Genomic DNA, 14,285 nt, shown 5'->3' on the forward strand with positions numbered 1-14,285 from the left:
GTTGCTACGTGTGAACTTACTGCTATTTTAAAAATTGTTCTCTGGTCGTTTTTGTTCTCTTCTTTTTTGCTCTCTTCCTTTGTGATATGATGACGACCTTTAGTGTTATGTTTGGATTACTTTCTTTTTTGCTTGTTATCTGCTGTAGGGTTTTGTTCCTGGTTATCATGAGGCTCTATATTTGTGATGACTTTAAGCTGATGATCTCAAATTTGAACACTTTCTGACAACCCTGGATTTACTAATGTTTTGACATATTTTACAACTTTTTGCTTTGTGTATATAATTTAACTACTGTTGTGGATATAGATGATTTTACTACTTTGTCTTTTACCTTTCTTATTAGCTTTGTAAGTGGTTGATCTACCATCTTTACTGTATATTTGCCTTTACCAATGAGATTTTTCCTTTTATAATTAATTTTCATATATCTAGGTGTGGTCTTCATTCAACCCCCCCATTTAAAGAGGTCCCTTTAACATTTCTTCTAGAGCCAGTTTAATGGTCCTGAACTCTTTTAGCTTTTGCTCATCTGTACAACTCTTGACCTCTCTTTCAAATATGAATGACAGACTCCACAATAGTAGTTTAATAAGTTCATACCTATCAACAATTAATTTAAATATAAATAGACTAAATGTTCCACTCAAAAGACAGATTGGCTGAATGGATAATAAAACAAGACCCAACTGTATGCCTTATATAGTGAAGTGAGTCTCTTACATGCTATATGCCTAAAATTTTGGATCTGAATAGATCCAAAATTACTCTACAGATTGAGAGTAAAGGAATTAAAAAAAAAACAGTATTCTAGAAATGAATGAAGCTGGAGTAATAACCCTCCCAGACTTCAGACAATATTACAGCACTACAGTAATCAAAACAGCATGGTATTGGCATAAAAACAGACATAGATCAATGGAACAGAATAGAGTGCCTAGAAATAAACCCAAAGACCTATGGTCAATTAATCTTTGACAAAAGAGGCAAGAATATACAATGGAGAAAAGACAGTCTCTTCAGCTAGTGGTGTTGGGAAAACTGGACAGCAGCATGTAAATCAATGAAGTTAGAACACTCCCTCACTCCATACACAAAAATCAACTCAAAATGGCTTAAAGACTTAAACATAAGACAAGACACTATAAATCTCCTAGAAGAAAACATAGTCTGAACATTCTCAAACATAAATCTTAGTTAGCAATGTTCTCCTAGAGGAGACTACCCAGGCAATGGAAATAAGAGCAAAAATAATAAACAAATGGGACCTAGTTAAACTCATAAGCTTTTGCACAGCAAAGGAAACCATAAGCAAAACAAAATGACAATCTACAGAATGGGAGAAAATATTTGCAAATGATGCAACTGACAAAGGCTTAATTTCCAGAATATATAAACAGCTCATACAACTTAAAAAAGTCCAATCCAAAAAAGGGCAGAACTAAACAAGCATTTCTCCAGTGACGACACACAAATGGCCAATAGACATACGAAAAAAATCTCAATATCACTAATTATCAGAGAAATGCAAGTCAAAACTGCAATAAGGTATCACCTCACACCAGTCAGAATAGCCATCATTCCAAAGTCCACAAATGATAAATGCTGGTGCGGGTGTGGAGAAAAAGGAACCCCCCTACACTGTTGGTGGGAATGTATTTGGTGCAACCATTATGGAAGGCAGTATGGCGATTCCTCAAAAAACTAAAAATAGACTTACCATACGATCCAGCAATCCCACTTCTGGGCATATATCCAGAGGGAACTCTAATGCAAAAAGATACATGCACCCCAGTGTTCAAAGCAGCAGTATCCCAGTCATCTGTCAGTGGACATACAGGTTGCTTCCACGTCTCAGCTATTGTATAAAGAAGTTGTGGTGTATTTATACAATGGAATACTTACTCTGCCATTAAGAAGAAGAAAATAATGCCATTTACAGCAACATGGATGGACCTAGAGATCGTCATTCTAAGTGAAGTAAGCCAGAAAGAGAAAGAAAAATACCACATGATATCACTCATATGTAGAGTCTAAAAATAAAAAAGAGGACACTGTGAACTCACCTAACAAAACAGACTCTCAGACTTAGTAAACAATCTTATGGTTACCGGGGGAAGGGGGGGAAGGGAAAAATTTGGGAGTTTTATATTTATGAATGTTAGCCACTGTATATAAAAACTTTTTTTTAGGTTTTTTTTTGCTAGAGATTAATTCATTAATTTTTTTGTTTTATTTATTTTATTTGCGGGAGGTAATTAGGTTTACTTATTTATTTATTTTTGACAGAGATACCAGGAATTGAACCTAGTATAAAAGTAGATTTTCTTTAAAAAGTTTCTTTTGTATAGCATAGGGAACTATACTCAATATCTTGTAATAACCTTTAATGGAAAAAAATATGAAATGAATATAAGTATGTATATGCAAGACTGGGACATTGTGCTGTACACCAGAAATTGATACATTTTAATTGACTACTTCAATTAAAAAAAATAAAAATTTTAAAAAGTATTCTATGCAAGTGGAAAACAAAAAGAAAGCTGGGGTAGCAATGCTCATATCAGACAAAAACAGATTTAAAACAAAGATTGTAACAAAAGACAAAGGGCATTACATCTGATTAAAGGGATCAATACAAGAAGAGGATATAACATTCATATTTATGTACCTAGCATAGGAGCATCTAAACATATGAGACAAACATTAACAAAGGGACAAATTGAGAGTAAAACAATAATAGAGGACTTTAATACTCCACTTGCATCAATGGATAGATATTCCAGACAGAAAATTATTAAGGAAATACTGGCTTTAAATGGTACATTAGACCAGATGGACTTAATTAGTAGATAGATTTAGAACATTCCATCCAAAACCAGCAGAATACATATTCTTTTCAAGTGCATCTGGAACATTCTCCAGGATAAATTATATGTTAGGCCACAAAACTCATATGAATAAATCTAAGACTGAAATCACATCACACATCTTTTCCAACCACAACAATATGAAATTAGACATCAACTACAAGGGAAAAAAACTGTAAAAAAAACAAACAAACAAAAACAAAAAAATGTCTGGAGGCTAAACACAATACTACTAAACAACCAGTGAGCCACTGAGAAATCAAAGAGAAAATTTTAAAATACCTGGAGACAAGTGAAAACGGAAAGGCATTGATCTAAAATCAATGGAATGCAGCCAGAGCAGTTCTAAGAAGTTTATAATGATAAAAGCCTGACTGAGGAAACAAGAAAAATCTCAATCTAACTTAACACCTAAAGGAAGTAAAATAATAAAGATCAGACCAAAAATAAAGACTGAAAAACAACAGAAAAGATTAAAAGAGCTGGCTCTTTGAGAAGATAAACAAAATTGATAAACCTTTTACCAGACCTATCAAGAAAAACAGAGAGAGTCCAAATCAAATGAAAGAAGAAGTTACAACCAAGACCATAGAAATGCAAAGGATTTTAAGAGATTACTATAAATAATTAGGTATACCCCAATAAAATAGTCTAGAGAAATGGATAAATTCCTAGAAACTTACAATCTCCCAAGACTCAATCAGGAAGAAATAGAAAATATAAACAGAACAATTACCAATAGTAAAGTTGAATTGGTAAAAAAAAAATTTTTTAAATCCCAACAATCTTGTAATAACCTTTAATGAAAAAGAATATGAAAATGAATATATGTATATGCATGACTGGGACATTGTGCTGTACACCAGAAATTGACATATTGTAACTGATGGTACTTTTTAAAAAATTAATTTTAAACAATAAAATAAAAATCCCAACAAACAAAAGTCCAGGACCAGGTATCTTCATGGTTGAATTCTCCTAAACATTTAGAGAAAAATTGACACGTATCCTCAAACTGTTCTGAAAAATTTAAGAGGAAGGAATGCTTCTGAACTCTTTCTGTGGGGCCAGCATCACTGTGATATGAAAACAAGATAAAGACACCACAGAAAAAATTACAGGCCAGTATCACTGATGAACATAGATGCAAAAATCTTCAAAGTATTAGCAAACCAAATTCAACAATACATTAAAAGGATCATACACTATGATCAAGTGAGATTTATCCCAGGGATATAAGGATGGTTCAGTATCTGTAAATCAATGTGATACACCACATTCAAATTGAAGAATAAAAATCATATCTCAATAGATGCAGAAAAAGCTTTTGAAAAAATTCAACATCTATTTGTGATAAAAACTCTCAGCAAAGTGGGCATAGAGGGAACATACTTCAACATAATGAAGTCTGTATATGACAAACCCACAGCCAACATCACACTCAGTGGTAAAATACTGAAAGCATTTCCTCTAAGATGAGGAACAAAACAAGGATGCCCACTCTCACTTCTGTTTAACATCGTATTGGAAGTCCTAGCCACAGCAAAGACATAAATCCAAATCGGAAACAAAGAAGTAGAACTGTCACTGTTTGTAGACAGTATGTATATATAGAATATCTGTATTTACATTCTATATTTCTATATATAGAAAATCCTAAAGATGCCACCAAAGAATAAAGATTTCAGTAAAATTGCAGGATACAAAGTTAATGTAGAAATCAGTTGCATTTCTATACATTAACAACAGACTATCAGAAAGATAAATTAAGAAAGCAATCCCATTTTAAAATTGCATCAAAAATAAAGTACCTAGAAATAAATCTAACCAAAGAGGTTAAAGACCTGTACACTGAAAACTATATGCCACTGATGAAAGAAACTGAAGATGACACAAATTGAAAGATATAATGCTTATGGATTGGAAGAATATTGTTAAAATGACCATACTACCCAAGGCAATGTGCAGAGTCAATGCAATCAAAATACCAATGGCATTTTTCACAGAACTATAGCAAATAATTCTAAAATTTGTGTGGAAAATGCGGAAGACCCCTAATAGCCAACACAATCTTGAGAAAAAACAAAGCTGGAGGTACCATGCTACTTGATTTCAAACCATACTACAAACTGCAGTAATCAACAAAACAGTATGGTGCTGGCACAAAAACAGACACGTGGATCAGTGGAACAGAACAGAGCTCCCAAAAGTAAACACATACATGCATGGTCAGTTAATCTATAACAAAGAAGCAAGAATATAGAATAAGGAAAAGAGCCTCTTCAGTAAATGGTGTTGGGAAAACTGGACAGCTACACACAAAAGCATCAAACTGGACTGCTTTCTCACATTATATATGAAAGCAAGCTAAAGAGATTTAAATATAAACTGAAACCATAAAACTAGAAGAAAGCATAGGCAGTATGGTCTTTGACACTGGTCTTAGCAGTATATTTTTGGATATGTCTCCTCAGGCAAGAGAAACAAAAATAAACAAATGGGACTATAATAACCTAAAAAGCTTTATGCACAGTGAAGAAAACTATCAACCAAATGAAAAGGCAACCTACTGAACTTGAGAAGGTATTTGCAAACACTGTATCTTAGAAGGGGTTAATATCTAAAATATCTAAAGAACCCATACAACTCAACATCAAAAAAGCAACCCAGTTTACAACTGGGCAGAGGACTGGAATAGACATTTTTCTAAAAACACGCAGATGGCCATCAGACAGGCGAAAAGATGCTCAACATCACTAATAGTCAAGGAAAGGAAAATCAGAATCACAGACACCATCTCACACCTGTCAGTGTGGCTGTTATCAAAAGGACAACAAACATGTTGACAAGGATATGGATCAAAAGGAACCCTCATGCACTGTTGGTGGGAATGTAAACTGGTGTAGCCACTATGGAAAACAGTATGTAGTTTCCTCAAAAAATTAGAACTACTATATGATTCAGCAGTTCCACTGCTGGATATTTTTTTCAAAGAAATCAAAACCACTAATTCAAAAAGATACATGCACTCCTGTGTTCATTAAAGCATTATTCACAATAGCCAAGATACAAAAGCGACCAAATGTTCACTGTGTCCATTGATAAATTAATGGATAAAGATTTGGTGTGTGTGTATGTGTGAGTATTACAGACACAGGGTGGAATATTCTCTTTTAAATTGGGGGTTCCCATATCCCCCTCCTCAGGTTTAGTAATTGGACAGAACTCAGGAACATACTTCTCTTATGTTTACTGGCTCATTATAAAGGACAGAACTCAGGAACAGTCGGATGGAAGAGATGCATAGGATAAGATATATAATGCTTCCCCATTGAGATTCCCTCAGGTGTGCTGGAAGGAGGCAGGAAAGCTTGCGGGCTGTTGGGCAGGTAATTTCTAATGGTTTCATTCTGTGCTCTCAGAAGAAAGGCAACCAGGGTTCTGAAAGCACTTAAGTTTTATTTTGTTCTGTTTTGGTTTTGTTTACGTAGATGTTTAATGAGGAACCACTTTCTCCCTTTTCTATCTTGGTTTTTAGCTGCTTGTGCAAATCAGCGTCCTGACCTCTTTGGTTGTGTTATTGCCCAAGTGGGTGTAATGGACATGCTGAAGTTCCATAAATATACCATTGGTCACGCCTGGACCACCGATTACGGGTGCTCGGACAGCAAACAGCACTTTGAATGGCTCATCAGGTAAGGTTCCCCTATTGACACATCTTTATTTCTAACAGTTTGATATCAGAATACTGAACCTAGTTAAAAGCATAAGTGTTTGACACTCTGTGCCCTTCAGTGTCTGCTATTTATATGTAATTTACTGCAGAAGTAGGGTACCTGTCTGTCTTCCATATTTTGATCCGATCTTTAACAAAAAACAAACTACAAAGATGTGATAGGCAGAATTCTAAAAGGTACCCCTCTTCCCCAGCAAGATTCCTGAGACTCCTCATTCTTCAGTCAACCACTAATCTAGGTACTGCTTTGAAATGACATTGCAGATGAAATTAAGGTTACTGATCAGCTGACTTTAGAATAAGGAGATTATCCTGGGTTATCCTAGTGGCGCCAGTCTAATGACATAAACCTTTAAAGGCAGAGCACTTTCTCTGGCTGGAGTCAGGGAACGTGGCAGAAAGGGAGGTCAGAGAGATTGGGAGCATGGGAAGGGCTCATCCTGGCAGTGCTGCTCTCGAAGGTGGAGGAAGGGGGCCTTCAGGACCTAAGAACACTCACCAATAGCCATCAAAGAAATGGGGACCTCAGTCCTACTGCCACATGGAACTGAATTCTGCCAACAGCCCAAATGAATCTGGAAACCAGTTTTTTTTCTAAAATGCCCCAGTAAGAACCCAGCTAGACGCCTTGATTCCATCGTGTAGAGACCCAGGGCCAGAGAAGCCAGTTGAGCCAACCCAGACTTCTGACTTACAGAACTGTGAGACGAGAAACCTCTTTGTTCTTAAATGCTGCTAAATTTGTGGTTACTGCAACAATCCAAAACTAATTTTTAAAAAAGGTGTCATTATAACTTACATGTATTTTCTAAATGAAGAAATAAGGAAGTAAAGAAGAACATAAGCAAGTACAGTTAGACTTAAACTTCGTGCTCTCAGTATAACCGCGTGTGATGTGAAACTACAGGTTGCGTTCATTGAAGTACTCACATCCCTCAACTACTTGGGTGGTTTTAACACTGAGAAAATGGCAGGCATTGAGATTCTCAAGACTGTGAGCTACACTCCTTTTTGGCTCATCACTCTTTACTTCCCACAAGGAGGGGTTTTGGATTCTCATCAGCAGTATTTCAGAAGTGCCCTTGGAATAGCACGAGAAGCCTGTCTTCTCTGTCGCCTAAAAATTTTCCAATAACTTGTTTCTCAAGTCACGTTTTTCTTTCATTTTACATGCTAGCTCTTTAGAGACTGAATTTTTTTTTAATTGAATACTTTTTAAAACTACTAAATTCTGTTCTATAGAGGGAGGGAAAGTTTACTTTGAAAGCTACTACTTTTAAAATACGCAAATAGCCTCATTGACACATACGGGAAAAAGCTGAATATTTGAAGAAGGTACAGTTCGAATTAACTTAGAGAAAATACACACTTGAAGGGATAAGTCCCATGTACAGTCAGTTGAAAATACTGAGTTAATTGTATATTGAAGGCAACAAAATATTCGATGGAACCTAATAACCTCTAAAATTAAAGCAAAAGGAGAACATTCTAAAATTTTTTGCTCTCAAGCTGTCTGTGATACTATTTGACTTCCGTTTTCCAACCCAGAACTCACAGGACTACTTCCTCTTACCTGCTGTGGAGGGTTCAATTCGGTAGATTAAAGGGTCTATCCTCCACCCCCCAAAAAGGTCTAGATTTCCAAATTTATGAATGGCTGGGATAAATCAAGCCTGAAAGTTTTTTTTCCTGCAGAACTTCTCAGAATCTGTAACGTATAAATGTGGCACATGCATGTTGAAGCAGGGAGAGGTATTAGTAAACAGAACTTTCCAAACTTGTTTTTCCCATAGGACTAGCCTTTAGCTAGAGGGCTGGGGTGGACCCAAAAATGCTATGAAATGAGATCAGAAAACAGATCCGTTGCCACCCTCGTCTTATCAAGTGGGAGATTAACCCCAGAAGGGTTTAGTCTTGGCTTGGTTAACTGTGCAGAAATGTTACTGTTTTTGACTATTTGCCCTCCAAAATAAAACTCTACTAAAACTGTTTATTATATTCATTAATACTGAATGCTTTGAAAAAACATGACATCCATGTTGAGTGAAATGTAAAGAAAATACATCCAGGGATTTCTTTCACTTTACTTATTACCAATCACTGTTTAATTTGACTATCCTAAGGTTCTTAAAAACTGTTTTTGTTAACTGGAAACTTACCTTGTGCTTCAGAAGGTGCCTTAAAGGTGCCTCCTCCGCTAACTTTCTCACCTTCGGCTAAAGTCGGTTTCTGTCTGCTGGACTGTGAGCCCGCAGGGGGGCAGCAGCCTGCCCCAGGTTCCCCGAGTTTCAGACAGGAAGTTAGTACCACAGAAGACCCAGGTTCTTTGTAGGACTGCCAAGCCAAGCCTGGAATAAAGATTATTTATAGATACTAAACAGGCAGAAAGCTGCTGTCCACTGGATTTCAAGTTCTTCGGCAAAAGAAAGGCTTGCACCTATTATATGCACAATCAGGGGTTTAAAAGGACAGTCAGCAGGATGGGGTAGGGAATTAAGAGGTGCAAACCACTATGTATAAAATACCCTACAAGGATATGGTGTAAAACACAGGGAATAGAGCCAGTATTTTACAATAACTCTAAATGGAGTATGATCTATAAAACCACAGAATCACTATGTTCTGTACCTGAAACTAATATAATATTGTCAATCCACTATACATCAATTTTAAAAGCTTTTTTCATGTAAAAACAGAAGGACAATCAGTCCACTTTGTAGCAATTAAGTCAGTCTGAAGAATACGAGAACAGTCAACTCAAGGCAGCCAGTGTGCATGTAGTTGGGGTTATTTCAGCAGCCCTGTGAGTTTGTCTCTTACACAGTCATTCAGAGTGGGACTCACATAAATCACACAGCTCCCAACAGCCCTGGCCAGTCCGGGCCCCGACAGTGATGCAGGTGAAGGTGGGCCCGTAAACCACACAGCCCTGTGCCCACCAGCCCCCTTGATTATGCTACTGGACACACAGCTCTGCTGTTTACATCCGGCCTCAGGCAAGTGCCTTTGCCTTTCAGATACTCTCCATTGCACAACGTGAAGTTACCAGAGGCCGACGACACCCAGTACCCGTCCATGCTTCTGCTCACTGCCGACCACGACGACCGCGTGGTCCCGCTCCACTCCCTGAAGTTCATTGCCACCCTTCAGTACATCGTGGGCCGCAGCCGGAAGCAGAACAACCCCCTGCTCATCCACGTGGACACCAAGGCGGGCCACGGGGCCGGGAAGCCCACGGCCAAAGTGATAGAAGAAGTGTCCGACATGTTCGCGTTCATAGCGCGGTGCCTGAACATCGACTGGATTCAGTAACCGGCTCGGCCCACCCTCCTCCAGCCGCAAGACCTCCAGGGCTTTCACGCCGTTAAAGCCGAGAAACCGCTGGGCACGACGCTTCCCCACACGAACACTTCCTGCCCTCGTGGACTGCAGTCGAACAGAACTGCTGCGGGCATTTTATCTTTTCTAGGCTTCTCCTTTTTAGCAGGCCTTTGGCGTTTCTTTTTCCACCCTGTGCAGGCACATGTTTTAAAAAAGGAAAAAAATGGCATGTTTGGGTAAATAGCTAAGTGGCAGCCAACACATTGTGGGTATTAGATGGCTGGGTTGAGTCGTGGTCAGGCATCCTTCATCTAAAGCAGCTCAGTGAAATGTGCTTCTATAACCATAACCAGGATATCTTTAAATGAATGTGAGAACTGTTCTCATGAAAAAGACTTCTTTGCAACAATAATAAATGTTATTTAAGAGTGGGAGGCTTTATCTCCAGTTCCTCTGTGTTGAGGGGCAAGCCCAGAGTGCAGGCCTTCTGGGTCACGTCCCTTTCCGGTGGGAATAAGCACTTTGCTTTCCACACAAGTTGGTTTCCAAACAGTGAAGTCAGAGGATGTTCGTGCTGTGAAGAGGGGGGTGCGTCCACACCAGCTCCCTCCTTTGTGGCTGATTAGACATATTAACCGCCTGGTCAGCTGATACTTTCACCCAGGGCTCTTCTGGTTTGGATGCCCCCTAAAAATCAATGGACCTGAAACTTCAGATTTTTCACCTATTTGTCTCTCAGTTTGGTGACAGAGTATTCCTGAAATCAGAGTGCCTAGGATATAAAACTAAGAGACCATGTGAGTGAACTCTCCAAACTTACCTTCCAGTCAGGAATTTCAGCATTTGCCAAGCTGTTCTTCCCCTCCACAAACCACTGCCTGGGTGTAGAAATAGTCATGCTTTAAAAACAGTTTTGGTGTCTCCCTCGCCTTAAATCCTTCAGAAGAGGATATATCATTGCTCAAACTATTGTCCATTTAAAAAAATTAAAGCATGTATTTTAACAGCTCATGAAATACTGTTCCTCTGGGCAACAGTTTGGGGAATGCCAATCTAATTTATGAGAAGAAAACAGTTTCTTTGTCTTTCTTCATCAGATATCACAAAAATAATTACTATTTTGTATAAAGTAGTTAAACCTTAAAAAAAATTGTTTAAAAGGTTTCTTCATTACTCTGATAGCTTGTTCTTTTCTAGGTAATTAAGTGCTATTTTCCAAATCATCCATATTTGTGCTTTTCTTTAGATCTCTACCTTTCAAACTGTGGTCTAAAATCAGACACACTATTTTTTATCAAGCGTATCACTATATAAAAGCACAAACATGGTTTGGCTTTTCTCGAGTCATGTTTTCAATTGCTGTTGGTTTAAATAAGCACTGTATCTAATGCAGTTGTCATCAGACATAGGGTTCATTATAAGCCCCCTCCCCAACCCCCAGAGAAAAGTGAGCCAGTAGCTAGCAGAGTGCTTACAGAGGCTGACATCACCACCATCTGCCCAGAGAGGTGCTAACACTAACTGCCGTGTAACTGCTGACCAGCAGGGCAGAAAAAGAAATGTATTTGCACAGACAGTCGAAAGGCAGCCCCTATGCTAGATGGGCTGGGTCATTCAAGGTGCAGGCAGCTGAGTTGTACCCATTCAGTCCAGAGCATTTTCATGTTTGCACAGAATCCAGCCATACCTTCCCCCTGAGGTCTCCCACTTAACAGCAGGAAGTGGAAGCACTGTGTATAGAGTCTAGGCTTCCAGGGAAGTCAGTCAGGCCCGGGTTCTGATCCCAACTCTGTAACCTAGTACCTGGTGACCATGAGGAATAAACAATATACTTAGAAGTGCCTAGTGTATAACTGGCCTCCGACTGTGAGTTCTCTTTCCCAAGCTAATTTTCTTTTCTATTTTTTAGACACCATTACTGTGGTATGATTCCTGTACAGTAAACTACATGCATTTCAGATGTACAATTTGATGAATTTTGATAGATATATACACCTGTGAAATCACCGCCATGATCAAGCATTTCTATCACTCCCCAAGAGGTACAAGTTTCGAACTCCTGATATATCCCTTCCCATCTCCTTTACCCCCTGGTTACCATAAGTTTGTTCTCTGTGTCCAAGCTCATGTTCATATCTAGATTTTAGCTGGACAGCTGAGCCCACAGACTGAAGGTAGCTTTTTTAACCCTAAACATTGGATGACTTGGGGGTCCTCCCCAGATCTCTTCCCTATCGAAGCCACCCTCCGTCCTGGGCTCTGCCCGTCTGCTGTCTTACGTTGCTTTATGGTGTTTTAAGAAAAAAGCTGCGTACGTTGCCCAGGTGGTTGAAATGCCTTGTTACAGGGCTTTGCTGAACACGCCACAGAGCGTTTGCTACCTTAGTAAGATAACGTCACATGTATGATGTTTAATGTGTACACGTCTGGAATATTGTAAAATTTTTAAATTAGTCATGTTTCCTCATACTCCCACTAAAGCTCAGGCAGTTACACACAGATGATGCTGCTAGTATGAAAGGTTGAATTTCAGCTGAGAAAGCCTGTCACCAGTCTCTCCGTATTTACCAGATAAGTTTACCCGCCTCAGGGAGTTCCCCAGGGCAGACCACATAGCCAGTGCCCAGAGGGGCTACAAAGCCTCAAAGATGAGTTAAGGCCAAGCTGGAAAGCTGTGAGGGGGGCTGTGAAAAAGCCACGGTCAGACTCTAAGGAGTAGTCAGGCAGGCCAGTGGGATGAGGGCTGAGGCCAATGAATAAGGAACATTTAGCTGTATTTGCATCTATTCATGCTCTAGGGGCTGGGAGTGCAACGAGAAAAAGTCCTGCCCTGATGGAGTTGGCACTCCAGGGGGAGGAGACAGATGATGAATGCTGCTCAGTCCCCTGTGTTCTGATCACTCTGTGTGTGTGGATATGTTTGTCCTCATGCAGCCTTATCAACCATGTGCTATCCTCACCCCCATCTGCAAAGGCCCAAGCTCCCCAGCCAGGAAGTAAGCAGGCGGGGCAGTAACCCTGATAGCTGGACCCTCGACACTGCTCTCTTACCCACTAGTCTAGTAAGAAGATAAAAGCAAGAAGGTTCAAGATGGTGACGTAGGAGGGTCCTGAACTCACTCCTTCCATGGACACACCTGACAGCTGCATACAGAACAACATCCTCTGAGACAGAGCCACAAACCAGACAGCAGCTCCTACACCTCAGGTGAATGAGAGGAAAGCCACATCAGACTGGGTAGGAGAGGCTGAGACACTGGCCATACGCCCCAGCCCTGGCCAGGCCACCGCAGTCAGGAGGGAACCCACAACCCCCAGCTGCTCCCTGACGAGCGAAAGGTTTGGACCCCATGTGAAGCACCCCAACTTTTAGAAGACTTGTATCTAAAAGACAAACGTCTAAAACATTTATCTTTGAAAGTCAACAAGGCTTGCGTGCATGAGACCCACAGTCTACAGTGAAGGAGAAACTTTGTTTTGTTTTGTGCTCTCTGGTCACATTTATAATTTGAAAAACAAAATTCTAATATAGAAAATTTTGGGGTTTTTTTTTTAGACCTACTCTCTTAGCAACTTTCAGATATACAATACAGTATTAACCAACTACAGTCACCATGCTGTACGTTATATCCCCATGACTTACTTATAATTGGAAGTTTGCACCTTTTGACCACCTCCACCCATTTTGCCCAGCCAGAGACAGTTCTTAAAGGGCTCACGTGGACTCAGCTGGCTTCCCCCTGCAGGCCCAGTGGAGAGGCAGCCACCAGCAAAGCGCCTGGTCTTTCTGTGAAAGACACCTGTGTGCTTACCTTAAAGCTGTGGCCTGAGGGGCAGGACTCTAATTTAACACACATCTAGAAGCCTACTGGAATACTCTCCAAAGACCACAGAGCTGGTGGGGCCATCTTCACACTCTCCCCTCTGCCTGGCTCCAGGTCACCATTATGGTGACCTTGTGCACACATCTGGTGCCCTGGTTTTCGTGGCTGCCACCCAGGGGACACCCCTTGATCACCTGGCTCTAGTGGCCAGTAGGTGCCATAGGACTGTAGCAAATAGAGAACAGTTCTCATCTGGCTCCCCACCCCAGGGCACAGCACAGAGACAGCACAATGAAATGCACCCCAAGACTTTCTGTGAATGAGGTCTATTTCCGCAGCGTCTATTGCCTGGGGGGCAAGCTTTTAGTCAAACACACCTAAGGGCCCACTGTAATCCTCTCCAGGGATCAGGAAGGCCAGTGGGTGTCGTCACCATCTCCCTCCGTCCTGCCCCAGCTCACCAGTGTCTCCAGGAAAGGAGACTGTCCACGTCTGCTGCCCCGACTTTTGTGGCAGTGCCACATCCCTGACCTT

The 14,285-nt window shown here is 40.1% G+C and overlaps 1 protein-coding gene and 1 long non-coding RNA gene across 3 annotated transcripts in view; one reads left to right on the top strand and one right to left on the bottom strand.

Moving 5' to 3' along the window:
- The window catches only part of PREP (prolyl endopeptidase), a 118,746-nt gene extending 106,981 nt beyond the window's left edge, over window positions 1-11,765 (top strand). The window contains exons 14-15 of the mRNA XM_031456092.2: window positions 6,409-6,565; window positions 9,624-11,765. Of these exons, the coding sequence (XP_031311952.1) occupies window positions 6,409-6,565; window positions 9,624-9,918 (452 nt within the window). The 3' untranslated portion in view covers window positions 9,919-11,765. The remainder of the gene's footprint in view (window positions 1-6,408; window positions 6,566-9,623) is intronic.
- LOC105097137 (uncharacterized) overlaps window positions 1-14,285 on the bottom strand; it is a 168,611-nt gene that overhangs the window by 41,385 nt on the left and 112,941 nt on the right. For both annotated transcript variants that reach the window (XR_010381287.1, XR_010381286.1), the window contains exon 4: window positions 8,766-8,954. This is a non-coding gene — a long non-coding RNA (uncharacterized LOC105097137). The remainder of the gene's footprint in view (window positions 1-8,765; window positions 8,955-14,285) is intronic.

The sequence above is a fragment of the Camelus dromedarius genome, chromosome 6 (assembly GCF_036321535.1).
Source record: "Camelus dromedarius isolate mCamDro1 chromosome 6, mCamDro1.pat, whole genome shotgun sequence".
Lineage (NCBI taxonomy): Eukaryota > Metazoa > Chordata > Mammalia > Artiodactyla > Camelidae > Camelus > Camelus dromedarius.